This window comes from Camarhynchus parvulus, chromosome 8 (genome assembly GCF_901933205.1).
Source record: "Camarhynchus parvulus chromosome 8, STF_HiC, whole genome shotgun sequence".
NCBI classification, from domain to species: Eukaryota; Metazoa; Chordata; class Aves; order Passeriformes; family Thraupidae; genus Camarhynchus; species Camarhynchus parvulus.
The window spans coordinates 21516253-21543722 of NC_044578.1; the positions used below are offsets into that span (position 1 = coordinate 21516253).

Consider the following 27470-nt stretch of genomic DNA (forward strand, 5'->3'; position numbering starts at 1 on the left):
TGAAAGCAACATCTCTGGTACCTCTAGGAGATGGCAACTGGCTCAAAGGAGTGCTGCTCTGAGTGATACAGTGATGTTTGGTACTTCTGAAACAACCCTGTTACAGAGCCAAATGCTGGGGGCTGGGGGATTCAGATGCTGTCTTGGATGAGAACAGGTCCCATGGTTCAAATAGGCATATTGGAGTCAGAGTGAAGATTTGAGTGAGGATCTGCCTTTATCTACTTACAAAATTAAACATTACATTTTAATGGAATTATCTGATGATTGTGCAGTTCAGGCCTAAAGAAAACTAGCTGCTCTATTCCACAGCAGAGAGTGCATGAACCATTGCTCAGTACCTCCAGTCACAGTGCTGGGTTTTATTGTGCCCAGTTACTCTGCCTGCACAGCCTCAGCCTTTGAAAGAGTCACAAATCAGAATAAAGATGTGGCACAAAAATTTCCTTTTCCAGTGATCTGTCATTTGTATTTCTGTGACTTCTTGCTCCAAGCTTAACAGGACCCTCAGCAGTCCCTGTGCTCCATGAGGTGAAGTCCCAGCCTCACATCTCCAAGCAGCAATGCTCTAAACTATCCTGCTAGTCTCAGTCATCTCCTATGACCCAGATTTCTTCCAGCATGAAGAGAAGATCCTAACCAGCACTGGCTGATAGACAACTAGCTTCTGTTTCTTGAAAGGATACAGAGTACAGAGGGAAAAAAATCCTGCAGCTCAGTGGAGAACCGTTCCCATACCAACTCTGCCTGCTGGGCAGCTTCCTCACCCTCCTGGGGCTGCCAGCTGCAGCCAGCAAACTCTCTTTGTTTCAAGGAACACTAATTTTACTTGGCTACTATCTTCACTTTTTCTTTTTCCTCCGGACATTCAGGCCAAAATTTATCAGAATTGAATATCCTTCATCAAATATGTTACTGAATAAAATTTTTATTGTCCATAAAATACTCTGACAGCCAGGATTCACTGACCAACAGCTAAATGAACTGCATTCTTGTTAGGGTGCAATTTAAAACACAGTAATCTATACACACAAAATGCTGATAGGAAGCATCATGTAAGGGTCAGATTCTACAAGGATTATTCATGCAAAAATCATTTGAAAAGTAAATCATTCAGTGATGCATATCATTATCTTCCAGAATACTGCCTGTTAAAATTTATCATTAATTTTTTAATTATTTTCCCTGGAGGTGTTTAAGAAAAGGCTGGATATGGTATTTAATTCCATGGTCCAGCTGACAAGGTGGTGTTACATCATAGGTTAGACTCAATGACCTCAAAGGTCTTGTCCAACCTAGTTAATTCTGGGATTCTGCTTCTGAAAAGCAGAAATTACACTATTTAAATTAATCAAAATGTCCTATATTTGATGTGTGACCTGAAATCTATCTTATTCTCAGCTACAGTGAAAAAAACTGGAACTGTGACCAAGTCCTACCCGGGAATTCCACTTTTTACTCACTTAACTGCATGAGTGGCTCTATGTACCCTCCATGTCTGTGTCTCTCTAACGTACCATGAAAAGTGGAGATAATGGCATATTGCAATTAGAAATTAATTTAAAATTATGAAGTTCAGAGACAAGGGATCTGAAAGTGACATAAAAAAATATGCCCACATCCGTCTGATTGCATAAACAGGAACAGGCTGCAAAGAGAGAAACTCCTTGAACTTGAGCTCCCCAGAATGCCCTGCACACACTTACAAAAGCCTCTCACTATCTCAAAATCTGGATTGCAAAACCTGGGCTCTATCCCTTAAGGGAAGCTGAGCAGCTGAGCAGGTCAAGAAGAGGCCCTTACTTCATGTCACATCAAAAGCAATGATGAACAGATTTCAGAGGAGAGCAGAGTCCACACAACTCTGGAATTCAATAAAAACATTAAGTGAAAGTGATTTCTTGATCCCCTCTCCTCCTTTATTTTTCTTTTGGAACCAGATCAGTAATTTTGGTACCCAGCACTGGGCCTTTCACTGCATTTTAAATGTGTTCTTTTTTTTTCCTCTTTCTCCATTTGCTATTTTCATTATAACAGACAGGAGATGTGAGATCCAAATTTAACAAACCACCTGATAATCACAAGCAAAGAGAGGTGAAAACAGTTCATCTAATTTTTCTTTAAATCCTATGCTGATGACCCTTTTCTAAAAGACTGTATGCTGAATGTTTCAGGAAATAGAAATAAAGGCACAGAACAGAAGGACTCCTCTCTGCTCATAGGGATTGTGGTGTCCCATATTCCAGCAAAAATCTAAAGCTCATGTTCCTCAAGATTTGAACAAGACTGATTTCAATATCTCTTTAAATAATTCAAGGCAAAAAGAACATAAATAGTCTGTGCTTCCATCTTTTGCCTGTGGAAGGCAATTTTCATTAGCATTCCAAGTTTCCTTTTTTATTATAATTTTTATCTTGAAAGTATTAAATGAATGGTCTCGGAAAGAAAAGAAAAATCAAAGGATAAGGATGCTAGACAGGAATTTATTTAGGAAAAGAATTGTATGGACCTTTCAATGTATAGGGGCCCACAGAAAGCCCTCAGGCCAAAGTTAAGAGAACATCCAATTTCATGCTCCAAATAATTTTACACTCTTTATATAGGCACTGCTATTCACAAGCTGGGACATACCACAGACCTGTAAACATTTCTTATGTCTAATAATAAGAAATGTGTATATGGCAGCATTACATATCTGACAATAACAACTCCCACTTGGAGGTGGGAGGTCAGAAACCCAATTGGATTTGTAGCACAAGTATCAGTTTGTACACACACATCCCCATAGATGGAGCAGTTTGGAAGCAGTGTGTGTACTGTCTGCTGTGATGACAGATGGAAAAGCTGAAGCAAAAAGACCCAAGTATGTGCAAATGTGGGTAAGGCTATTCTAAGTCTATATTTTTACAGTATTTGGTTGAAATACTGGTGAATGCATGGCCACATCAACTGGTAAAATTTACTGCTCTTTCATTTTTAATATGGAAATATATAAGTTTTTTTTTCAGTTGTGTAGACTAAGGCACTTGAAGATATTATTCAGTACCTATTATTTTACACTTCATATGTATGCCCCACAAATTGATAATACAAACAAACTAAAAAAGACAAAACCTTCTGGTAGGTGTTCAAGGAAGCACCAAAATTTGTTACTTGTCATTTACTTCAGTAGGAATTAAGTATAGCTTGAAAAAAGATCATAGTCTGAAGAAAGATAATGTGAATCAAGAATTCTATAGAGTCTGGCATGTAACAGATCTCTTAATAAGCCCCCAGCAGCACACAGAAGCAGGAAGTGGGCACTGACAGTGCTTAATTCAGCACTGAGCTCTGTTGGCTCAGGAAAGCATGTGAGTCTTCTCTGTACCTCCATTTGGTGCACAGAGACCAACTCAAGTGTGGGATCACCTGGATTTCCATGGGCTGCTCTGCACCAGCATGTAAACTGTTTGGAGTACTTGGATAAACTGAACTATGCTCAAAGCCCTGCACAACCTACAGCACCCTCACTCAAATTCTTTTTCAAATTTTTCAGTATTCATTATACTTGATGCTGAAACAGAAACTTTCAAGGTAGTTTAATTAATATTAAAAATATGAAAGACCATTTTTAATAGTGCCCAACATTAGCAAGGCAACTGAGAAAAAAAAGAGACTGCAGCATTTTAGTCAGGATTATCAAGAATACCCTCATGAGCATAAGCTTTGAAAAATGTACAAAAAAATAGAACTCTAGTTTCTGGATTTCCATTTTGCCCCATAAGATCCTTCTATAGGATATTCCATGGTCAAGGATGATGGTCAAGAAATTCCATGGTCAAGATGCTCTGCTCATCTGCTGATGAATAATAAATTCTGCCTTGTTAACACAATGTGATCTTTCTTTCCTTTTGGATATAAAATATGTTCTTTATATACATTTACATAAGCAAGACCCAAAGAAATTAAGGACAGACGAACATTATCTGCAGTGACAAGAGCACAAAGCAGTCTGAAATAATGCAATGAAAGATATGTCCAACTGTTTTTAAGGTTGACAGGGTCAAAAGAAAACTTTACAAAGACTTTTGAACTTTCAAGAAAATAAGGAACACAATGATCAGAGAATGGAACCCTCTACTAAGGATATAATGTGTTTTTGTTTGGGTACTAACAGCCAGTCCTCCAGGGCCACAGCAGATGGTGTAACAGAAAATTGAATTAAAGGCTGTCAATTCATTTTTGGCACATGTATGGGGTCAACAGCCACCCCACAGGAACAAGATTCTCTGATGGAGACAGAACTTATTAACAGAATTGTCTAATGAATGCAAGAAATGCCACTAAGGTCCACAACATCTCCTACACCGAGCTGAGATCTCCTTGCTCAATCCCACATCATGAGTGATTTGGAACTGGGAGATAGAGGAGCTGAGATGAGCAGCTGATGGCTCAGTGGGATCCCACAGCACTTGGTATCATGAGGAACTTCTCACATTGGAATCACTGCAATCTACTTGACCATGGCTTTGGTCCACATTACATGAGGAATACCGGCCTCTTGCCAGAGCATCGGCCCTCCAGCCAGGAGTGCAAGTGCTTTTACTTGTGCAAAGGTGCACAGTGCTAAAACAGCTTAACTGCCAAGCTTGTTTTGTCTCTCAGTTTTAAGTTACTGGCAGCTGCTAATGAAAGTCATCTTTTACCTCATCAAAGTTAATGAGCTTTGGCACTGCACTCCTGAATGTGGCTGTAAAAGTCCTGCTTCCGCCAGTAGTTGTTACTGCTTGTTCAGGGGCCTCTCTGCTGGCATTGCTGTGCTGTGGAATCCTGTCCTTTTTGGCTATGACTCATCACAGTCACTCAGCCACACAATCTAACTCTCTTTTCAGTTTAAATCAGCTTCAGGTTAGATTTGACTGGCTTAACTAGAGGAGGGTTCCCATTGTCTTGTTTCTGCCTTCAGACCTTAGGGGACAAAGCTGAGAGCCAATGCTGGCATTTATCCATTAGTCAGCTCTAAGTTTTGCTTTGGCAGAGATATAGAGACATCACATAAAGCAGATAAAACCCACTGCAGTCCACCATCTCAGCAGGAAGGGGCAGGGGAATTATTTTAACACTTAAAAGCAGATAAAACCCTTGCTACATGTGTTTGGTCTGTAGTATAAGTTTGACAAAATGTCTGCCTCTGTTCCTTCCCAGGCTCTTTGTTAATGCTGACACTGACAACAGTTTATGAAGCATGGCTGACACATGAATGGGATCAGAGAGGGGGCTTGGGGCAGGCGCTGCAGGGCTCCAGTGCCTTCTGCACATCCACCCAACAATGCTACTCTCCGTTGTGCAGCTTAAAATTGCAAAAGCCATATGTGATTGGCTGCTTTTGGCCCTCTTTTTTGCCTCCCTGCCAGCCAATGGAGGAGCTCCTGACTCGATGCTCCTTCAGCAGTCAACCTCTGAACTGCAATGGCCCCACGTTCAGGGGGCTGGTCCCTACCTGCCTGGCCCCTCATTATCTTATCATTGCGCATCTGCTTACAACACACTCAGGAAACACAACTCTGATGATGCCTCCACAGCACGATCTGAAAGATGTGCTCAGTCTAACTCAGTAGTCAAAACCTGACATGTTTCACTAGGACCTTACAGCTGCTTCAGACTTGCCACCTAGACTGCCATTTAGGAAGTCTTGACAGTTTGCTATCTCCCTGCCAACTTGATCAGAAATTCTGAAATTCAGAGGTGATAAGATCACAAGGATTAGTTCAGTCTTCTACAGAGACAGCAGTTCAGATTTGCTTGCCTAGCAAGCCTGTGATGCATAACCATATTACTGTGTTTATCTTCCTGGTCTTGACCAGTTTTCACTGGGATAAGGTTTGGCTTCAGGTAAACTAAGAAGCTCAATTAAAATTTGTATTTCTTTTCAAGTGACATACTGATTTCAGAAGAATTTCCAAAATAGACCCACTCAGCCCTGTTTAATAATTTATTGCTAAAGTTCAATTGAAGTTGCTAACATGATAGAGTAATAAAAGGAGAATACCTACTTCCCTGGTCAATAATGTCATCTGAAACATGTATGTATTTAAAAAATCAAACCCACAGTTGAATTTTTCAATAATTTTAAGCTGCATATTCAACATCTTTGGTACAAGGGTAACAGATATAGGAACTGGCAGCAAATAATGATTACGGATGTACAAGGAGAGTTGCATTAGCTACCAGTTTTGTGAATTTACTCCTGTTCACCTGCAAACCTAATACGGCAGAGAAGCAGTCAGAGCTGGTTTTGCTCCTCCTCTGCCACCACCAGGAAGAGTTGCACGAGCAGAGGGTTAAGCTCCCAAGGCACACTTTCAACTGTGCACAGTATAAGGCATATCAAGTATAACTTTTTAATCTTTGCTGTTTTTTAACAGTGTTTGGAACTAATGGGCTTATTTCAATTTCGATTTCCTGGTATATGGCAGTCAGCAAGAACTAAATGGTGTGACAGGATGTGGGTGCCTGAATTTTATCTCCATTTAGCAGAGCACTGGTCTGCACTTAACAAAGCAGCTCTCCGCTTGCATTGCCAGCAAGCACCTTCCCATTCCCAGGCAAGGCTGCCTGTCAACCCACAAATGAGTGAACTTCCTCACTGAGCTAAGGGGAATGGTGGCAATGTACAGAAGCATTAACACTTCAGCCTACATTGTTTGAAGACACAGAATTTTGCAAAACTGAAGAACCAGAAAGTGTAGTTGCCCTAATGATTCATTTTTTCTTCATTTTTAGAGTGCTTTTTAGCTACAACACACAGCACAGGCAACCACTACAATGACACAAACTTCGTGGTACACTATGAGATGGCAAATATCTAAGAACAAAGACTGTCATTTCCCTTCTGTGAGCCCTGCACAGAAGCCTCAGAGACTGTCCTGGGCCAGGATGAGCCAAGCTGCCCAGTACAAACATCCAAAGTACTTTTTTCTTTTATCCTTCTGCTATTACTATTTCAAGTATTTTTAAACTATTGAAACTTCATCGGTCTATCTAAAGTCCAAAGAGCCACCATTATTAAAACGATTGCCTGGCTACCTCTACCACAGCAGCTGATGCTCAGGCAGCTGTTTGGTTTTTTTAAATTGGAATTTCATATTCATAAGTCCTTCAAGAAATGTTGGGTGAATTCCACACCATTCAGCTCTGAAACTTACTTCCTAAAGACAGCATCCACAATTTTTTTTTAATAAGCTTATTCATAAGCTTTTCTTTCCTAAAAGAAAATCTAGCATTAGTTAAAAAAAAAAAAAACTAAAAAAGAAGGCAAAAGGTCCCATTTCTGCTCTTCCCCAGTGCTCCCAGAAGCAAACACCTTGTGCTGTTAAACTGCTGGCCCCCCTCCTCACACCACTAACTGATTGTAGCCAACCCTGCCTTCTACTGTTGCCTTATACTTTCCAGCACGGAACAGGAATCTCTCTGGGGCTGACTGCATGAAAACTTGGTAAAAAGGCACTTTAGTCTTCAGTTTTATTGCTTCTAGTAGTTTTTAACAATCTAGCAGACCCATTGAGTTATTCACAGCTCTTCTCATACATTGGAATAATTTGTTAATTAATTATGGTTTATAAGATTTCCTGAATTAATTTCTTCATTTTGGTAATAATTTGAATTTTATCTACAGTAGTAGATATTATCTTTAGTTGGTATCCCTTTAGATGGATTTTCATCTTCAGAAAACCACTACTACCCACACAAACACTCATAACCCAGCCTTTATTTTTTTTCTCTGGGTTTACTGCTCCCTCTCCATTTAGCCTGAGGCACACACTTGCACAGTGTGTTGTCATAATTTCCTGACAGGTTCTAGGATTTCAGTTTATATTTGTATACTTTCTTTCCATACGTTCTAAAATGCTTTCTCCTACAGCTAACTTTTAAACTCTTGTCCCAGAGAAGACTAGAGCTCATATTCTGCAGAAATAGCACTGGGGATTTCAAAGGAGATGTAACTTTTATTGTTTAAATTACACCCAGAAGATATCATATATACTTTCAATACATTGCATTTATGTAACATACCCACATTTCTCACTTTCTAAGTGTGCATATATTTTTACAATACTAACTTCAAATACTACTTATAATACAGAAGCTCTTCATGGTATATCTCTGCCACTGCCTTTAACTGTCCAAGCAGTCCTTTGGTTAGGTATGCTGGGAGCTTGATTCAACTGAGTGATTTAACTCTGTTTCTTCGTATGCCCAATTTCCAGTCTAACTTAATGGTGTTTGCAGTGAGATTCTACAAATGTGTGCCTTGTCCTCATAAAGAAGAATGCAAACTCAATTAATGTGCACTCCCAAGCACTGGGAATGGAGGATTTTTCTGACCATTAAAACAAATCACTGCATCTGCAGATTGTTACCTGTGCTTTTTTAAAGTAGAATATATCCTCTGTGAAAAGGCATCAATTAAAATATGACATTAAACCAAGTCATAAGGTTTTTTTTAGGTAAAAAGTGGTGACTTACTACAGCAAGAGCAAATCAATCACTGGAAAAATTGCACACTGCCTAAGAGTATGATGAAAGGCATCCAAATGGCCTCAAGTTCCATCCTTTATGCATCAGTAGAAATGGATGAATATCACTACACCAACAATCCCAACAGTGTTTCCAAGATTGCAGGTCCAGATCAAGCACCTGACACCAAAGCGGAAGCACCTCCATCTGCCACACTACATGAAAGAAACCTAAACCTGCAGAAGAGATGGAAGCAGCCACGTGTGTCAGGGCGACTTCCTGGACAGCCAAAGGGCTGAGAGCCAGGCAAGGATGTCACACTATACTCCTCTCCTACCTTATTGTTTTTATGGGGTTTTTTTATTTCATAGTTTGCATTATTAAGCTTTTTGAAAAGATCCTTATTAATACAGTTTCTCTCAGCAACATTTAAAAATCCCTTATTATTAAAGAAAAAAATTATCTGCATAACAAAAATACAAATACTAGAAAACAGCAAAAATCAGTTGATTTCAACAAAGTTGCCCTAACAGATCATAAATGCCAGTGGAAAGAAATACAGAAAATTCATTCTGTTTAATTATTAATCTGCTGACAGCACAAAGGTAGTGCAATGGACCTGGGTGTGTCCTTGAAATGCCTCTAACCTTTTTAAGCAGGGAAGTGGTCAGAATTTGTTTTGCAGAAGACGAACAACCCCTGCATCTCCACAGAATCCTTTGAACCTCCCAGATGTGGAAAATCTGCCCACTGTGGTGTTTAAACTTCATTTTTATTTCTGCAGCAGGCAGACAACTCCTATCCAAATTCAGAAACTAAGCAATCTTTTTTACTTCCTCTGTTTTCCTCATAACAAGGCTTCATCTGTGAAGAAGGCACAAGCTGGGCTGGTGCTTGCCAACTTGATCATTATATTAATAAATCCATCAAAAACAATATTAGAAAGGCTCACCAGTAAGACTGCAAGCACTGGACAATAAAACAATATTAAATCTAATTCTTTTTAGCAAAGAATCATCAAAAAGCTGAATTTCAGAAAGAATTTTTTATATTAAAACAACAGCAGGAATATGAAAAGCAAATGTATCATAAAGATAATGAGTAGAGAGACCAAGGTAGCATGTATTTGCAATCAAACTGGTTTCTCCTCCAGCAACCGCATTAAAAAGCATCTAGTGGTCAAGAAACATCTAACATTTCAAAAACTCAGCATCACACACTGTCAGCCGTTCCCAGGATTATTATGAGTGAAATCTCCTGTCTCTATATGACAAGAAGTCATAGGGATTTGGGTTTGAGCTTGTTTTTGAGCCAAAAGCTTTGAAGCACTTTTTGTTCTGAAATGTGGCATCACAATGAATTTTGTGACAGATCATTTCCCTAATGATCACATTTCCTGTAGTGAGACTTTTCATCTTCCTCTATGACTGCACCAACACTGCAACAACACACACTCTGCAACACCTTCCACCTCCAGTGAAAAGGCTCTTACAGTCCCTTAGATTGAAAGAGGACTCAAAGCAATGTGTCACTCTGACTTAAGTCCTGGATCAGGACTCTGCATCACCAGCATAGCTGTTTTGATTTGGGGGTTGGTCTTATTTCACAAGAAAGGTACATGGTAACTTCTATAACAATCTGCCTCACTAAGACCTACCATCATCCTGATCATGTTAATTCTCATTTGCATTTTCCTCCTGCAATGCCACAATAATTCCAGATCAGAAAATAAATGGAGCTGCTAAACATACTGAGCCCTGCTATAAAATTACTGAGACATCACCGTTATTTCTCTGTCTTGATTTACTCTTGCTCATGTTCATTAAAAAATGCCACCGTCTGATCTGACCCAACTGCCCAAGCAACCCTTTTATTTGTGCTCAATTTGATACCTCTGACTGGAATTAGACAGAAATTTTCTGGAAGAAGGATTAATGCCCTCAAGTCCTCCTGCAGTAGTCTTTGCTGAATTTCACATTAAGTTCTTGTGTCCACCCTTACTTGGACGACAAGTACTTCATGCAGAAGGTTGACCCAGGATTTCTACAACTGGCTGAGGTGATGTACAGGCCTCCTACCATGCTGCTGATTGACCAACAGGGTTCATTAAATTAATGGTTCATTTCATGCATTAATCAGTGTTATACTCTCAGTTTGGGTTGTTCAATACAGCTTTTTGCTTCAGTTTGCTGCAAAGTATGTGACTTCCTTTATGAAATTACAGTCACAAACAATCAACTTCAATGTCTGGATTAAAACATGCTCCTTTTATTGTCTTCACTTCTGATCCTTTTTTTTGGCTTCTTACTCAGCAAAAGGTCCAGAGCATTTCTTTTTTGCTCAGCAGCTTTTCAAGTGACCTTTTGAAAGTCAGCTGTCAGAATGATTCTATTTACCACAGAAATAATAACTTTTACTTGATAAAATGTTCTGAGCTCTGTGGAACAGTAAGATATTTAGAAAGGCACACTGAATTCCACTTATGAAAAAGAAATATTTTATATCATCTTTATGAGGTGACAATTTGCTATGATGAACAGGTGTCCCAAGGTTCTTTTATTTTGCATTTCCTTTAATAAATAATGTTTGCCAGCACTTACTGAAACAAATACGTGATCTGATTTCTGCAAATATATACTTTTCATGGCTTATGAATCCTGAATGGTGTCTGTGGGGGAGCCGGGCCCAAGAGATCAAGCCTTGTGTCTCTGGCATGATAAATGATGTAGTTTAAATTCTCTATAAGGAATCCCAAGGAATTTGACCAAATTTAAACTAATGAATAACTCTGCTTTCTTAATGGCACAGATTTAAGTAAGTAAGACACTGAAACATTATTAACACTGATTTTAAAGACATGCTATGTTGTCTTAGGCAAAACTCTCACAAACATGAGAGCTCATCCATGTAAGATCTTCTGAAAAGGCACTATAATCCTTTCTCTGAGAAGAATTCCTCCCCCTACACCTATAAGAATTGCCTATACTCTTTCTTAGACTGGAAGAATGAGAATGTTCTGCCTACACTTCTTGGAAACTGTGCCTAGGCCTGTATGTCTGCTTTTATCAAAATATCCATCAAAGGTCAGGTAACTTTCTATACTCATCTAGAGACAAAGATGCTACCTATCCTGATGAATCAGTTCAAGAGTGCTTTTCCCTCAAAACAGATCAGACACAATCACTAAGAAAATGAAGTGCACTCTTTCCATGACTGCTTCCAAGCGTGCTCAGAATTACAATGGTAGCAGATTCCACAGCTTCTTCCACTGTGGCACTCCAATCAGCTCTGCCCTGGCTTTGGAGCTGGGGGCAGGGGACAAAGGGCTGAGCAGGAATCAGTCAGGAAGGGCTAACTAGACTTCTGCACTAGTTCTGACAGCTATGAGTATGGGACACTGAGCACTAGTTTTGAGAAAGAAGAAAGACAAAAAAGAGAAAAGGGCAAAAAAAATGCTATCACTGAAGAAATGCTGGAGATAAGCCAGTAGGTTCTCATCCTCTTTAGACTAATGCCAAAATGTGATTGTGTCTGCAGTACCAATTTACTTCTTTCATGAGAAACTCCCTGATTTACTGAGAAAGAAAACAATGACTTTTTATAAAGTAAAAAGCTTTTACTTGCTAAAGTGTTTTGAGCTCTGTGGAACAGGAAGATATTTAGAAAGGTGCAGTGAAGTCCATTTATGAAGTAGAAATATTTTGTATCAGCTCTATGAGGTGACAATTTGCTATGATGAACAGGTGTCCCAAGGCCCTTTTCTTTTGCATTTCCTTTAACAAATAATGTTTACCAGCATCAGGGCTGCTTTTTATAATAAAATAAAACACACATAAGCTGTTTGAAAGTCATTGTCAGGGAGCAAAGGCAATTACTCAAGAGCTGGCAAATATCCATTTGCCCCAGTCCTTTTCCTTTCCTAACACTGCTGAACACCCACAGAGAGGTTTCATACCATGATCACAGACTGCTCTTTTGTCCAGCTTAGAACACGGCTCCAGAGCAGGTGGTGAAGATGCCTTTCACCTGCAGAGCTGATTCTGTGCTTGAGCCATGGAGTGAGGGAGGCAAAGAGCCATGACAACACAGAGATCTCACAGCTAAGAAGGGAAATGGTGGCTTAGGTAACAGAATGAATATTCCAGCTCTCATCACAGAATTCTTGTATGATGTTACATAATGTACTCACACTAAATTTTACATGCAGCAATCATTAATAATTGGTCCGTATTTAACAGGTTCCTAATTATACCGGTCTGACTGACAGAAGTGGTGACCTTTCAAAACTGAAAATTAATCTGAGACAAGCACTCATCTCCTTAAAGCACCCCTAACTTCAGTTAATTTTTCTGATTATTAGACTGATCTTCTCTTTGGGCCATTTTATCATCACAGGTATGAAAATCTATATGTATGTTGCACTTAGCTAGAGAAGATCAGCAGCAGCAGCTTCAAAAAACATAAAAAGAAACAAGTATTTCTAGTTGTAGAAAGTTTCCAGTAGCAATTCTGTAAATACGGCCTGAACTGTACATTGAGCAACATAGATATAAAACACTGAACAGGTTTTCATTCTCTTCACAGAAAAGAGAATCCAGTAAAGGAAAAACCTCTTTCTGAAGTTCTGAAGAACTTCTTTCAGTGAAGATACTGATTGCATCCACCACCACTGCAAAGATCTGGTATCAGCCATATGTCAGCTTTATCACTCTATCATTGCAGTGCTCTTCAAACACTACCTTAGAGATCTAAAGCAATTTTTAAAAACGTGTGTAGGGTTACTGTACCTGCTTCCGTCCCCCTACAGTTACTCATTATCTCGAGGAAAGGCTGTCATAACAGACAAAGATCAGATTTTACTTAAAGATTATATTTATAAACAGTTATTACACACATATTACACAATACAACTCCATTCAAGGCTCTGTTTACAGCTGTATCTTATGATCAACTGCATTTGCAAACAGAGCCATTCCAAATGCATAATATTTTATAACAAAACCTTTTCACTCAAACTTGCAGCCATCTAGAACCTGAAAGTCCTTATGACCCTGAAATCTTACAGTGCAATTAAAAACAACCAATTCCACAAAAACCAAACAAACAAAAAACAAACCAAACCCCTCCAACCCTCTGTAGTGTTCAGCAGACATGTGTAAAAAGATATTCTGTACTGTATTACAGATCCAGGTCATATTTTAATTAATTGCAGAGCTTGAATCTCCAGATCTTGCATCTCCAGAATTCACCCTCTGATAATCAGGAAACATGATTCTTTTCTTTACAGTCTAAATAAATCAGTTAGGTCAATTACAAGTCAAAATAATTTATTATTGTTATTACTATTTATGAGCACTTAGATATGAAAGTGCTGAATGCAACCTGAAATTTTTTTGAACTGAATGGAACAGAATGTGGAACCTCTTTTCCACATCCAGATGCTGTTCATGTTAGCTTATCTCCTGCAGGCAGAGCAACAGCTACAAGAACTGAGAATCAGGAGGGTGGGATTACATGCTCTCCCATACCACACAGTGAATGTGTGCCTGTGTTTGTAACACATCATCCACACACTCTGTTGTTTGTTTACTGTATTTCACTCACTGGTGGGAGAATGCAATATGTTAATGAAAGAATTCAACAGCTGGAGAAAATAATCATTGCAAATAAATATAGTGCCTTTGTATGTGACCTGATTTTTTATTGCTTCCACACAGCAAGAGAAGAGCTACCTTTTTACCCACAGTAGTTTTATCATTAAGCGTTATCCCAGGAATACTTACACCAGTTGTTACTATGTATAAAGGTTTTAAGAGCACAATGTGATGATATGTGCAATACATGGGCCTGCGTAAGACAGTTTATCTTGAATCCTGGGAATAATTTATTGCATGTTGCTTTGAATGAGGTGTTGTATGTCCCTTTCTCAGAAAAGGAAATAAATAGCACAGGGGATTATGCAAGTTCTCTGGCTGGCCACATATGCTGCTATCACTTTTTCCATTATCAGTCTTTCCTTTCACCTCTATAGCATTCCCTTTTAAGAAATATCCATGCTATCCAGAATCAGATCAGAAATCCTTCGAGGACAAGACCATACTTCATCCTACATTTGTCCAGCACCTGGCCCAGCAAGACCACAGCTATGGAAAATAGCCCTCCTATAAACAGAGCAGTAAGACAGTCACAACCACACAGAGGAGCAGCTCCTTCCTGACTTCCCAAGTAGCTCTTTCTTTCTTTTCCAAGTATTCAGAAAAACTTTTAGAAAATATTAACTTGCAGCTGAACACCACAATTTTTCCCATTGTCTCAGTGACCAACCCATGGAGGTCCTCTGAAAATCTGATCATTTTATTCTATGTAAAAACAGATCCCAAGTGTTTTGGAGCATAGTCAAAGCCAGGGATATCTCTTCCAAACAGCTTTCTCAGAGACTTGGAGTTCAAAGACCCCCAGTAGGTTTAAAGGAGAGGGAAAAAAAAAAAAAAAGCAAACAAAAAAAACCAAACTCCAAACCAGCAAAACCCGAAAGATAAAATAAATTCTGTAAGACACTGAAAAGCCTTTTCAGACTTTCCACTGACGTCAACACTGAGGTGAGACTCAGGTGAGCAGCAATTCTATTGTGAAGAGAAGCAGAGAGCATCAGCTGCAGTGAGAGCAGCTGAAAATGGCATTTCTGACATGCATTTTGTTATGAAAATGTCTTCCTTGCTTGGTGAAAAGTGTGGTTTTTAGAAGCCATGGTTTGCAAGCAGTCCTTCCCTTGCCATTTAAGGCACCCTCCTGCAATGACAACACACTTGGATGACATCCACATTGTGAATTATTTTCTTTCCAATATTAACACAAAAACTTCAACCAGCTACTGCATCAAACACTCGCCTATTTATTCAGGGCAGCGCAAAACTGCATCTTAGCAGGCCATTGAACCCAGCATTAATTACAGGAGGAAGACAAATGCAGCTGTTGCTTTTTTATCAACTTTTGGAATAATTGATGCACATATCTTGGCATTTTTCTCCTGAACTGTTCTGTGATTTATAATTAATTTAATGCATCATGTGTGGATTCAAAAGGCATCTGTAGGTGAGTTCCAGAACTGTATGCTTCTATAAATAATATCTTACTACATAATAAAACTTAACTATTTTATCACTTCAAAATCCTCTTGGCCAAACCAACCAGTCTGCAGAAAAGTAAAAAATGCTAAATTTGGCATCCAGACAACACAGGATTTTATGAAAGTTTCATATCTGAGTATTACAAAGCCTTGATCCGTTACTGTCAAGGTTATATAACTCTTTACAGAATTCACATTCACTTCCTTGAGCCGCCTCCCTTGTATTCAGCACCATTCCACTGTAAACCTTCTAACCTGTAGAGAGGAAGCTGACACTGGGTTAAACTGTTATTATTCATACATTTTTTCTAAGAGCAGGAATATTGGATGTCTCTCAGAAACATTTCTTTCTGTCATTTCATTAGCAGACAGACAGGAAAATCAGAAATGCTACTAATGTCTGCTAACGCCTATTTCTTTCTGCTCTTTCACATCTTTCCCTCAAACTTTAACCACATTTCTTACCTCAGACTAAGACACCAGACTGCAGGTGTGTGCAGGATGTAGAAAGATCTTTCACTTCTGTTGAGGTAGCACAGCTGAGCATAGCAGCATTAATGAAGCTGCAAACCAAGCTTTTTTCTGTACTTGTTAAGCGGTCTGAGATATCCCAAATATTACCCTTCCACTCACACACATTGCACAGGCATGCATATTCACAGACTGCATTTTGGGAGGAGGGACCTTGTGTACTGCATACAAGAGATCTAGGGCAATAATCTCTTACTGCCATCAAGGACCAAGTAAAAAAAATTCCACATAATTTAAAAAATGTATGTTTCATCATTTAAAGTCTTCCAAGAAAGTATGACATGAATAAAGAAATCCTCCAGATACTCTATCCAAAACTCATTAAAACTGGAAGATTTCTCTAAGATGTATACACAGGTGATTTTGCATTCTTTTGGACATCAAAGGTCTATGTTAAGAGGTTAATCAAACTGCTGCAGTAGCAGCACTGGTCATCTTTCCTTTGGTTGTGTGAGTGTACGATTTTACATTATATGCTGACAAAGTCAACTTGGCCTGCACTTCTCTAGAACAGTTGTGCAGGTTTATAACTGCTACCACTGAGACTCCTAAAACACCTAATTTACTAGACAGGCTTCCTATTGTATTTACCCTTAGGTGTGGAGGATTCTCTACAACATGAATCCTTTTGCAGCTGTGGCCTGTTTAGCACACCTCAGCTCATCCACAGACACAGGAAGTAAAAGGCTGATGATCCTGTCCTGGTGTCTCAAGAACTCATTGACCAGCCTCAGATGTTTCACCCAATAATGGGTAAAATAGAGACTACAGTTGATGTGATCATATTTCACAGAATTTCAGATTTACTAAGGTTAAGCACAATATGGGTTGCTCTTACTCAGCACAAAACTATCAGCTCTCCACTGACAATACCTGTGCCTTAGGACTGAGAAAAAGGTATAAATTTATGTACAAGTCATTTGCCCCATACTTTTGCTTTCTTTGCTCAGATACTCTACCCAAAATACTCTAATGCACAGCCAGTTTCATCACATGAATTGGTGGTAGTTTACATGTTGCAAGACACAGGCATACCTGTAAATATTTAAGGAATCAGGACTCTACATTTTTGGCAAGGTAAGTGTTACTATCTTCAATTTGACAGATGATGAAACTGAAGTCTGGAGAAATGAAAGCGACACTTCACACCAGGAGTTTCTGAGACAGCCTAGACTGCAGCTGACTTCTGTCTCTTAGATCTTATTCTAGAAGCCTGACTCCTCTTTGTTGTTTATCTTACCCTATTTTTCCCCTTAACTTACAAGCCTCTAGAAACAGTTCAGGGCTTAATATTATCTTAAATATTCAATTCAGTTTTGCAGTGTATAAGATTACCTGGAAAGGCAATGCTAGCCCTATATTTTTCTAACATCTCAGCTGAGGTTCTGTATTATACACTTCTCTGAGTGTAAAAATCTTTGAACTCATACAGGACATATGCTCCAGTTAACGAACTACTATTTCCTTATATATTTTACAAAGAGCTTCATTGTATGGCTTCATTTTTCTATTAGACAGCTATTTTGATTATTTCTCTTACTGTCAGGAAAAGAATCTATTTCAAAAGGCAATTAAAAATATTCCTCCGCGGCGTCCACATTTTTCAAACAACAAAAAAGTCATTCATGCCCTAAAAAAGGTACCTCTAGAGCTCTTTGCAAGGCAGTGGGATTATGAATGAAGAACAGACAGATTGTGAGAGAAGTCTTTGAAACTAAAGAATAGAAACCTAAGCAAGCAGGCCAGCCGAGAAGGCACTGACACAGAGGGAATAACTGCAAGAACAGTACTGCAAAGTAGTGGTATAAAAGAAAAGAAGTGGATCCTGTTAGCTATACAACACTATGGATAATATAAGCTAGCAGTGAAGTGCTCACAGCTAGTTTCTAAAATCCTGGCATTGAAGGCCCCAAACTGCTTTACTTGAAAGGGAAAAAAGCCTAGAAATAGATAAAATGCTGTAACAGTTACTGAAACACCAGTGAAAAAGACCTGTTTGCAAGTGCATGGATAGCCTGGAAATACAACAGGACATGCAGGCTAAAAGAACAGTCAAGTTGCAAGGAAATAAACAACTTTTGTAACTGTATCTGTTATTTTAATCTTTATATTTACAGGAGGAAGTCAGAGTTTTGCCCCGCCTTAAAACTTCTCACCTTTTTTTTTTTTTTTTTGCACAGAAGTGCTTCAGGGCCTAAACTGAGCTTTGTGAGGCAACTACTTCCTCCAAAATATACTGGATGCCCTTCATAAGTTTGTCTGAAAGAAAAAGCCTGCTTGATTTCTGTAGTATAGGACTTAAGATAAATCAGTGTGAGCGATGGGTATCTCAGGAGGATGCAGGAAGCAGCAGAGCTCGGGGACAATCGCTGTCTCACAGGCAGAGTGGCAGTCAGTGCCAGCAGCCAGCTCGGGGAGCCCATCTGCTCTGAGCAGGCACAAACACCCGGGCCAGCCCTGCCTAAGCCATGCACTCCTGTAACACACAGCCTCTGCTGGGGCTCAGAGGAACTCGCAGCCACTGAGCTGAACTCTTGGTAGCAAGCCCGGTCCAGCACTTCACACCTTCCTGCAGCACTTCTCACTCCTCTGCTGTTTTGGGTTCCATCTCTGCAGCCACCCCCGTGCTGTGCTCTCCCCACTTTGGTTCTCACCCTGGGACTGGTAGCAGAGGAGGAACAGCCTCCCAAAGAAGGCAGAATGAATAAGTCTGCCCTTCTCTGACATGCAGACACTTCAGAGATACTTGAGCTAACTACACCAGGTAGTTGACTGAGTACAGAAAGTCGAGCCCTGTCAGCAGACTTCAGCGTGGGTGAATTTCTTCTGCCTTCCTGGTGGACCAGATTTATGCTTATGAATATTAACTGTTAAAGTAGACAGAGAATGTAAACAGAGAACAAACATTTCCATGGCTTGCTGTTCTCCTACTCTCAGCAGGATACAGTAAATACCACAATGCAGCTGCACAGCAAAGGAAAACAGAATATATACAATGTATTCCCATCATCAGCGTGGAGACTGCTGCTTGTTTAATGCATACACATGCTACTGGACTAGCAGGCAGTTCTGAACATAGGTCATGGGAGTCAGAAAAACAGAGCTTGACTCCTGACAGCACATTTGGAAAGTCACTTCATCCTGTTTCCTCCCCACATTTCTTCTGCCTTTTTTCATTATATATGCAGTATTTCTAACATGCTTGCTGTTGATTTGTTTTTCAGAACCTTAATAGACAAATATAAGTTCACCAAATTGAAAGTAAAGGAAGCGGTTCCAATTACCTAGCCACCAACAGCTGGACTCTCTTTAGAACTGGTCTCTGCATGACAGGTTTTTTTGCTTTATGTCTACACTGGTAAAATATTCTTAGTATATCAATATACTGATGTGAGTGAATAAAAATGACTAGCCTTTTTAAAAATTACATGTCTTTTCCCTACTATGTAAGAAAGACTCACTAGTCCAGAACCAATGTCTCTTGTGCTGTCTGCATCAACAGATACACCTACAGCACATCCACAACACAGCCATCTGCTTGTTATGTTTGAACAGGTCTAGGTTAATGAGTAAAAAAAAAAAATCACATATTTAGTCCAAATCTGTATCGAATTTCAGTCCAGAAACCAAGCTGTTCAGCCAGAGTTCTGCTGAGATCCAACCAGCTTGTGTCCTGCCTGTAGCTTAGGTACGACACCATAATGAAACTGAACTGCTTCCAGTTCAGCAGTTGTGTCTGGCCAGCCCAGGGAGCGAGCAGAGCTGCCAGCGACCTGCATGCACACCACTCCCTGCCTCCATTCACTGGGAATAAAGCACTGGGGTGGTGCACAGCGTGTAAAGCAGGCCATTTGTTGTAAATGGTTAAGAGGTCCCTGAGTGCAGGACTCTGGGGTATGCATTTCTGAAACCCTCAAGTGCGCCACTACAACAAAAAAGAACAGTCCCAAACAGAACCTGCAGTGGGGCATCTCTAAGAAGACAGCATCAGTGGCGATGCTCTTCACTTTCTTCTGCCTTAATATACATTCTCCTGCCAGAGCAATTCCCCTTATACTTTATCCCAGACATAAAATGAACCAATATTACTTAATCCCACTGCTTAAAAAATTCAGTTGGCCAGACTCTTTCCAAGGGTATAGACTGACCTGTGAAAAAGATTTTCATGGAAAGTCAGAGCCATAGGATAAGCTATCTGAAAAGAAAATGCAACACTCCCAGCTGGAAATTTGCACAGCTCTTGAGCACGGGGACTACATGACCAGAATTTCAGGTGTGTACTGGTTTTGACTGGGGTAGAGTTAATTTTCTTCACATTACCTATCTTGGGGCAATGTTTGGATTTGTGATGAGAAACAGGGTTAATAATCCAGAGATGTTTTTGTTACTGCTGAGCAGTGCTTACTGAGGGAGGAGATTGTGGGTGCACAACAAGCTGGGAGAGGACACAGCTGGGACAGGTGACCCAACTGCCCAAAGAGATATTACATATGGTATCATGCTCAGTTTTGGGAGCTGAAGGAAGGAAGAAGTGGGGACATTCAGAGTGATGGCATTTTTGTTCCCAAGTAACCATTACATGAGATGATGCCTTGCTTTCCTGGGGATGGCTGAACACCTGCCTGGCCAGAAGAAACAGTGAATTAATTCCTTACCTTTGGTTCTTCTTTACCTATTAAACTGTCTTTATCTCAACCCATGATTTTTCTCAATTTTACTCTTCCACCCAATCCCATTGGGAGGCAGTGAGCATGCAGCTGTGTAGGGCTGAGTTACCAGCTGGGGTTAAACCACAACAGTTCATTTTGATGCCCAACATGGGGCTCAGAAGGTTCAAGATAGCAGCTTTGATTGGAATGTGTTAGATGGAATTTCTAGCTGTTATTGCTCTTTGGCTGCTCCTGGGCTTGATGCCTTACAGTACATTAATGCAGTGCTCATCTGTGGCTGCTTTTTGCTTTCCCTCTGTTGTGCTGCTGATCCCCTCACTGCTGTGCTTGGGGACATTTTGAGGACAGCCATGGTGATGCACAGGGACTGGCAAATGGTCGGGGCATCATTGCTGTTTCTGCGCTGCTGTACTGGACATGCTGGAACTCCAGAGTGACCTCGAGTCAAAGGGACTGTGACCTGTGGGTGAGCCCACGTGGGAGCAGGATATCCTGAAGCTTCTCTGGCCATGAATAATTCCATGCCAAAGCAGGTACATCTGGAAGTGCCTGTAGCTGTGGCTGTGTCAGTGCCACAGCAGGGGCACCCCTGAAGGCCTCAGGGCCCAAGGGCAGCTCCGTGCTGCAGAAGGGACACCTTGAAGCACCAGCGGCTGTTCATGGGGCTCTGCTGGAGCATCTCCAAGGGTGTGGCCATGAACAAACCCACAGCAGAGCAGGAACAGCCTGCAGGGACTGCAGCCAGGAGCAAGGCCAGGCCGGGCAGGTTTGCTTTCTGAGGGGACAGCGGCTGTGGGTGAGGCCCTGCTGGGGCAGGTCTATCTCCAAAGGCACTGAGGCCCATGGACAGGACTGTGCTGGAACAGCTGCCCCTCAGAGCCCCTGTGGCTGTGGATAACCCCATACACCAGCAGGTGTGTCCCTGAAGAGACTGCCTCATAGACAAGGCCCCACATGGAGTACATACAACCCTAAGGGACTGCAGACTGTGGGTAAATCCAAGCTGGAATAACAGCAAGGGGAAGAGTTCATTGCAATGGTAAACCCAATAGGGAGTGGGTAAGAGATTGTAGAAATACCTTGAAATTGTTGTAACTCATTATTTGAATTGCATGTTACGGGAATTACTATAACAAGAACTATCCAAACCTATGGAGGAAAAGCCTCACAAGGAACAGAGCAAGTGCATCAGGAACCCAAACTGAGCTGGCTTTGGTGCCCAATAACCACAAAACAAACCACTTTCTCCTGTCCTGAGCGTCACCACAACACAGAGCCCAAAGTCAGGGACTAAATGGACTCAATGGACGTGTGATGGACATCTTATGAACACTTTGCAGTGGTATCTGTGTATTACACTAAAGGATGAGAAGTCAGGTGGTGGTTATCTACCTCTATTATGAACACGGTTTTCAGCACAAACCCATACTAGCTACTGTGTCCAAAAGTAACACTATCCCAGACAAAACCAGTACAGAAGCTTAATACTTTTAACCTGGGAAAAAAAAAAAGTCACACCCAAAGCAATTATTTAGTTTCCTGAAATAAAGGAAGTGGGTCAAAACCGGGTGAAAGCTTTTGAAAGCTGTCAAATTGCTAAAACTTTTGTGGAGGAGGGGGGAAAATGATCTAATGGAAACAGTGCTTGTTCTGCAAGCATTTCTTCTTTCTAAAGGGAAGCAAAGGTGTTTTTCTGATTTTTTTGTCCTGGCTTAGGGGTTTTGGGGGAAGGGCTTTGGGGTATTGGTCGGTTTTTTAGGGTGTTTGACTACCACTACATATCTCTTTCTTATCAGAAAAATTAGTTGGATACATGCTCTTTATTTGAGGGATTTACACAGTGAAAAGGCCTTTGTGCAGACTCTAACTTCTATTTTGTTTGGTTCAATGTAGTTTGATGCTCTTAAATATGGCTTGGTGATTACAGGAAATAAGTGATGTTCTATAGGATGTCTGAGCTTGTGGAGGAAGTAAGACAACCTTAAAATTTCTCCTGCTAAGTTTTCAAAATCACTAGGTACAATAGGCTGCTGGAAAATAATTTTAGTAATAACAAACGAAGTCCAAATGCCCATCAAACACTTACAATCAAGTGCCTGAAAAGTGATTGCCATAAAACCAAAGCCTACACCACCCTTTCAGAATGCTGCTCCTCCATTAACAAACCCCTCCCCAGGAGACTGCCCAGTGTCCCTTGGCCACAAGGCAGAGCAATCTGCGCTGCAAATATGAAGTATAATGGTTCTGCACCCTGAGAGCAGATGCAATCTCTGTGTCAAACTACTGCATAAAAACAAGGTCTATGATGTTGTGTACTTGATACTATAGCGTAGTAGAGAGGAGTTAAAATATTTCCTTGAGGCTCTTCAGTTTAGAAAATGTGGAGATGAACTGGCTCAAGTTAGACTACTGTGTGTGAACAGAGAAAAATAACTATTACTTGAAATAAAATGCTACTACCCATTTATCTGTCTTCCAGCCCTCTCTGTCAGCTAACATGTTGACTGACTGTGGAGGTGGCTGAGAGAGCAGACAGTAACCTTCCTTTTCTGGAGAAAAGGTAGCAGTGGGAAGTCTCAGAAGGACTTAGAAAATGGAAAGTAGGACAGCAGATTTAAAAAAAAAACTATAGGAAAAGCAAGAGATTTTGTTCTCTTCCTCTACAGTGCAGCATTCACTTGTTTTCTCATAATCTCCAGCAGCTATCAACCAGATTTATGCAGTGCTGTCTCTGTTCAGAGACTGGGAGGGACAAGAGAGCTAATGCTCAGGCTTCAAATGCTCTTCTTAGCTGGTTATCAGCGAAAGGCAGATCATTTTGTTGCTTCCATCAGTATAAACCTGGAGTTACTATAGTGACATGAGGGTAGAAGTATGAATAAATTAAATGTAAATGAAAAGAGATTTCAGCCCGGCATATAACTGGCTGCCATTTCAGAAAAAATATTTCAAGCCACTTTGTGTCTGCCATCAACTATCCCAAATTGCATTACTAGCTAAACTGATGGAAGATACATATACATAAAATGTTGCATTTTCTTCTGAAGAAAATATTTTCTTGAACAGGAAAAAAAATATTTTCTTTATATTAAGTATTACCTCAAGACTAATTGCTTTTCTTGCTACTCTCTTTATCTGTAACATCTAACATGTTTTGCAAGATCATCCTCTTGAGCTCGATCTTTCTCTTAAAAAGTCAAGCAACAAATTCACTAGCACTAACGTAATTAAATATTCCAAAGACTATTTAAGGAGCAATTTTTACAAAGTAAATAAATAATGTTTTAGAAAATGAGTAATTTATCAATAGTAGAGATTAATTTACAACTTTTAGAACTTGTTACTAACCCTACTGCAGTAAAAAAATCAAAACTTGAGGAACTGTAAGCAGATTCTGTGATCAGGGAGCGGCTAACATTGATGGGAAGACTTTTTTCTTGAAGGATTTAAATGCAGAAAACCAGTACTACATCACGAGATGAAGCTGAACATGAAAACTACATGGAACAGGTTTATATAAGAGACCTAAATGTATTCTTTCTCAAATTCAGCTACAAATGTAGTTGTATTTTTTAAATGGTCCGTCTGACTCTCACATGGGACCACGTGGGAGACATTTTAGCTTCATACATGATGCACCAGTCTTCCTGACCTAGGTTCTTACACCACTGCATACAATTGTATTCTAATTTCTGAACCAAGATGGTATTTCTGCACTTTGCAAAGCTTTCCACTGGTTTTACATCTACAGAGGATATTGAGGGATCAAAATGAGAAAAAGAAAGATCAGTTGCAACCTACCTTTGAGAAAAGCATCCCGTCCCAGAAATGCAACACCAAATGCTAAGAGTTTAAGCCACAAAAACATGGTTATTTCTGGAAATCAGGCGTATCCTTATGAAACAGCATGTGTCTCTCTCTGGAAAGCAAAATAAATGTTATCTGTCTGCAAAATAATTTCTTCACAAAACTTGAACCCAGAAGGAGACTAACTAGGCACATACATTGCACTGCCTGCTTATCTGTGAAGGAGTTGCTTCCTCTGTTACCCTAACTAACCACTTGCAAACTCGCAATGCACTGTCGTGATGTCAGAGACAATTACTTCTTCAAAAAAACTTCTTTCAGTTTCCAGGAAGTCAAAGGGGTTTTTCTTAGGTTCCTGCAGTAATACTTAGCTTCCTTAATTCAACTAAAGTAGATTATTTTCAGCTATTTCTCCCCTTGTACTTAGGAGCTACACAAGACTTCACTTTTCATAGGACTGGATTTAGCAAAGTCATTTTTTTTCCCTTCATGTGCACTTTCCTGCACTCATTCACAGATTCCCATATATGTTTCTTCAGATTTCTGTTGAGAGAAAGAGAAACCCTAACCATGAGTCACCAAAACACTTGTTCTGACAACAAGGCCTTCATAAAAATGCATCCTCAGATGAAGTAACTGATAATTAAATGAAAACCATTTAAACATGGGGTTGAACTAGATGATCTCCAGAGGTCCATTCCAACCCTAACTATTTTGTGATTTGGTGGGATATATTTCTGAATCTTTCTACAAGGATGTTCTTCTGGGTATGACAGTCATACCCAACAAATGGATAGAGGCAGTCCAATTCTATTTTCTGCAATGTTTAGAATTGGAGAACTCAATACAATTCTTTACCATGATGGTGCAGGAGGATTGTTGTCACTTTCATGGACTTAATACAAGGTACAGCAAAGACATTTTCCCTCACTGCGTGCACTGAGGCAGTTCTCAACAACTTGGTAACAAATGTCCCTTATATAGTAGATTACGAGGGGAAGAAATGTTTGATTGCTTCTCTTATTGAAGATCTCCAAGGTTCTAAAAGAATCAGCAGAACCCTGTCATAAGACAGATAAAGAAGGGAAGAGAATACCTTTGTGCTGCCTATTCATAAGTCCTTCAGAGGTTTCCTAACAACACACAGGAAAAAGTTGTAAAAATTCACTTAATAATTCACAAATGACATGACTGAATCAAACTCCTCAGCAGATTAAATATATTTTCTACAATTTTGAGTCAAGTCTTACAACACAGAACAAAATCCTAGCTTTCATTAAGCAGTATGTCTCCATACAAAGTGGCTGTAATAATAATTATATAGTAAATGTGTTCAGAACAAAACTAATCCAATGATATTGCTCTGACACTCCAGAGACTCTAATTTTGATATAAAATAACCTCATCATCCTGGAGTTGTCACAAATTAAATTTGGACTATAGCCATACACTGCCTGCAGCCCTGACATCTTAGTCCCTTTTATCCTAGACAAAAGCAGGACACCAGCATGGCTGACATGTGCCATCTGATGAGCAGTGTGCCTGACAGCCTGTGAAGAATCTCTCATAAACATTCTCAAAGAGAACCAGGCTCCATTCCCACCTGACCTTCCCCAGTATTTTCATACAATCTCCACTCAACTCCTCTAGTTGCGACCCCAAGACAAATTCCTGCAGAGTGGATCTTTTCTGGCTGTGTGATATTTACAGAACTTCCACAGCACGGAAATATTGCACCATACCCTATCTATTATTTAGTGAGAACATCACACCCTCCAGTGATCCCACTGTTCTAGGTATACTGCTAACCATAAACCATCAGCTGTTAAAATTAATGACCAAAGTTACAAATTTACATAAGAAGGACACAGAACTGTTGGAGCAAGTCCAGAGGAGGGTCACAAAGCTGATGAGAGGATTGGAGCACCTTCCCTATGAAAACAGGCTGGGAAAGTTGGGGCTGCTCAGCCTGGAGAAAGTTGTGGGAAGACTTCGTCTGAAGGGGCTTTAGAGGGAAGCCAAAGGACTCTTCATCAAGAATTGCAGTGACAGGACAAAGAGTAACAGCTACAAGTTGAAAGAAGGGAAATTTAGGCTAGATATTAGGAAGAAATTCTTTAATGTGAGGGTGGTTACTGGAACAGGTTGTCCAGGGAGGTTGTGGATGTCCAAACACTGGCAGTGTTCAAGGCCAGGTTGGATAAGGCCTTGGGCAGACTGGTCTAGTGGGAGATCTCTCTGCCCACTAAAGGAGGGTTGAGACTGGATGGTCTTCAAGGGCCCTTCCAACCTCTAACATTTTATGATTCTGTTAGAACTCGTGAAGTCTTTTTCCAGACATAAACTGCAGTCTTCTTTCCCAAGGTTAAACCCAAAACTTTCCCTTTAAGAGAAGGGGAGAATTAATTTACTCCACTTGCACATTAAACAATGGATTGTTAAAATAAATCCTTTCTCAGGACAGAGGCTGAATTTTTAATTGGCCAACATGATTATGTCAGCATGTAACTAGTGCAGTATACTTTCCCTGTCCTGGAAAGAATCAGTCAGAACCATCCATTTGTACTAATAAGGGTTTCTAAAACAACATTAAAAACGCACAGCTACTTAAGTTACCCATTTCTTTGGAAGTCTTTCTCTTTTGTACTCATCCCCCTGGGTAACCTGGGAGGGAAAGTCCAGTTCTCTCACTGCTAATAAGACCACAGCACCGGAGCCAGGACCTGTGATCCTCAAAACACTCCACACACTCATCTATGTGCATAGCCTCTCATAAGACATCAGACAAAACTGCTGTAGGTTCTCAGTGACTGATGTTAGACAGTGCAAAAGCTCTGCCC

General features: G+C 40.1%; 1 protein-coding gene across 3 annotated transcripts in view; it reads right to left on the bottom strand.

The window, feature by feature from the left end:
• The window catches only part of PTPRC (protein tyrosine phosphatase receptor type C), an 86953-nt gene that overhangs the window by 32894 nt on the left and 26589 nt on the right, over positions 1-27470 (bottom strand). The window contains exons 1-2 of one of the 3 annotated variants that reach the window (XM_030953889.1): positions 24828-24893; positions 24625-24742 (exon numbers count right to left, since the gene is read on the bottom strand). The exons of 1 other annotated variant lie outside the window; for it this stretch is intronic. In XM_030953889.1, coding sequence (XP_030809749.1) covers positions 24625-24691 — 67 coding nt within the window. In that variant the 5' untranslated portion in view covers positions 24692-24742; positions 24828-24893. Of the gene's footprint in view, positions 1-24624; positions 24894-27470 lie in introns of those variants that run through there. One more of the 3 variants, XM_030953890.1, reaches the window with a different exon arrangement.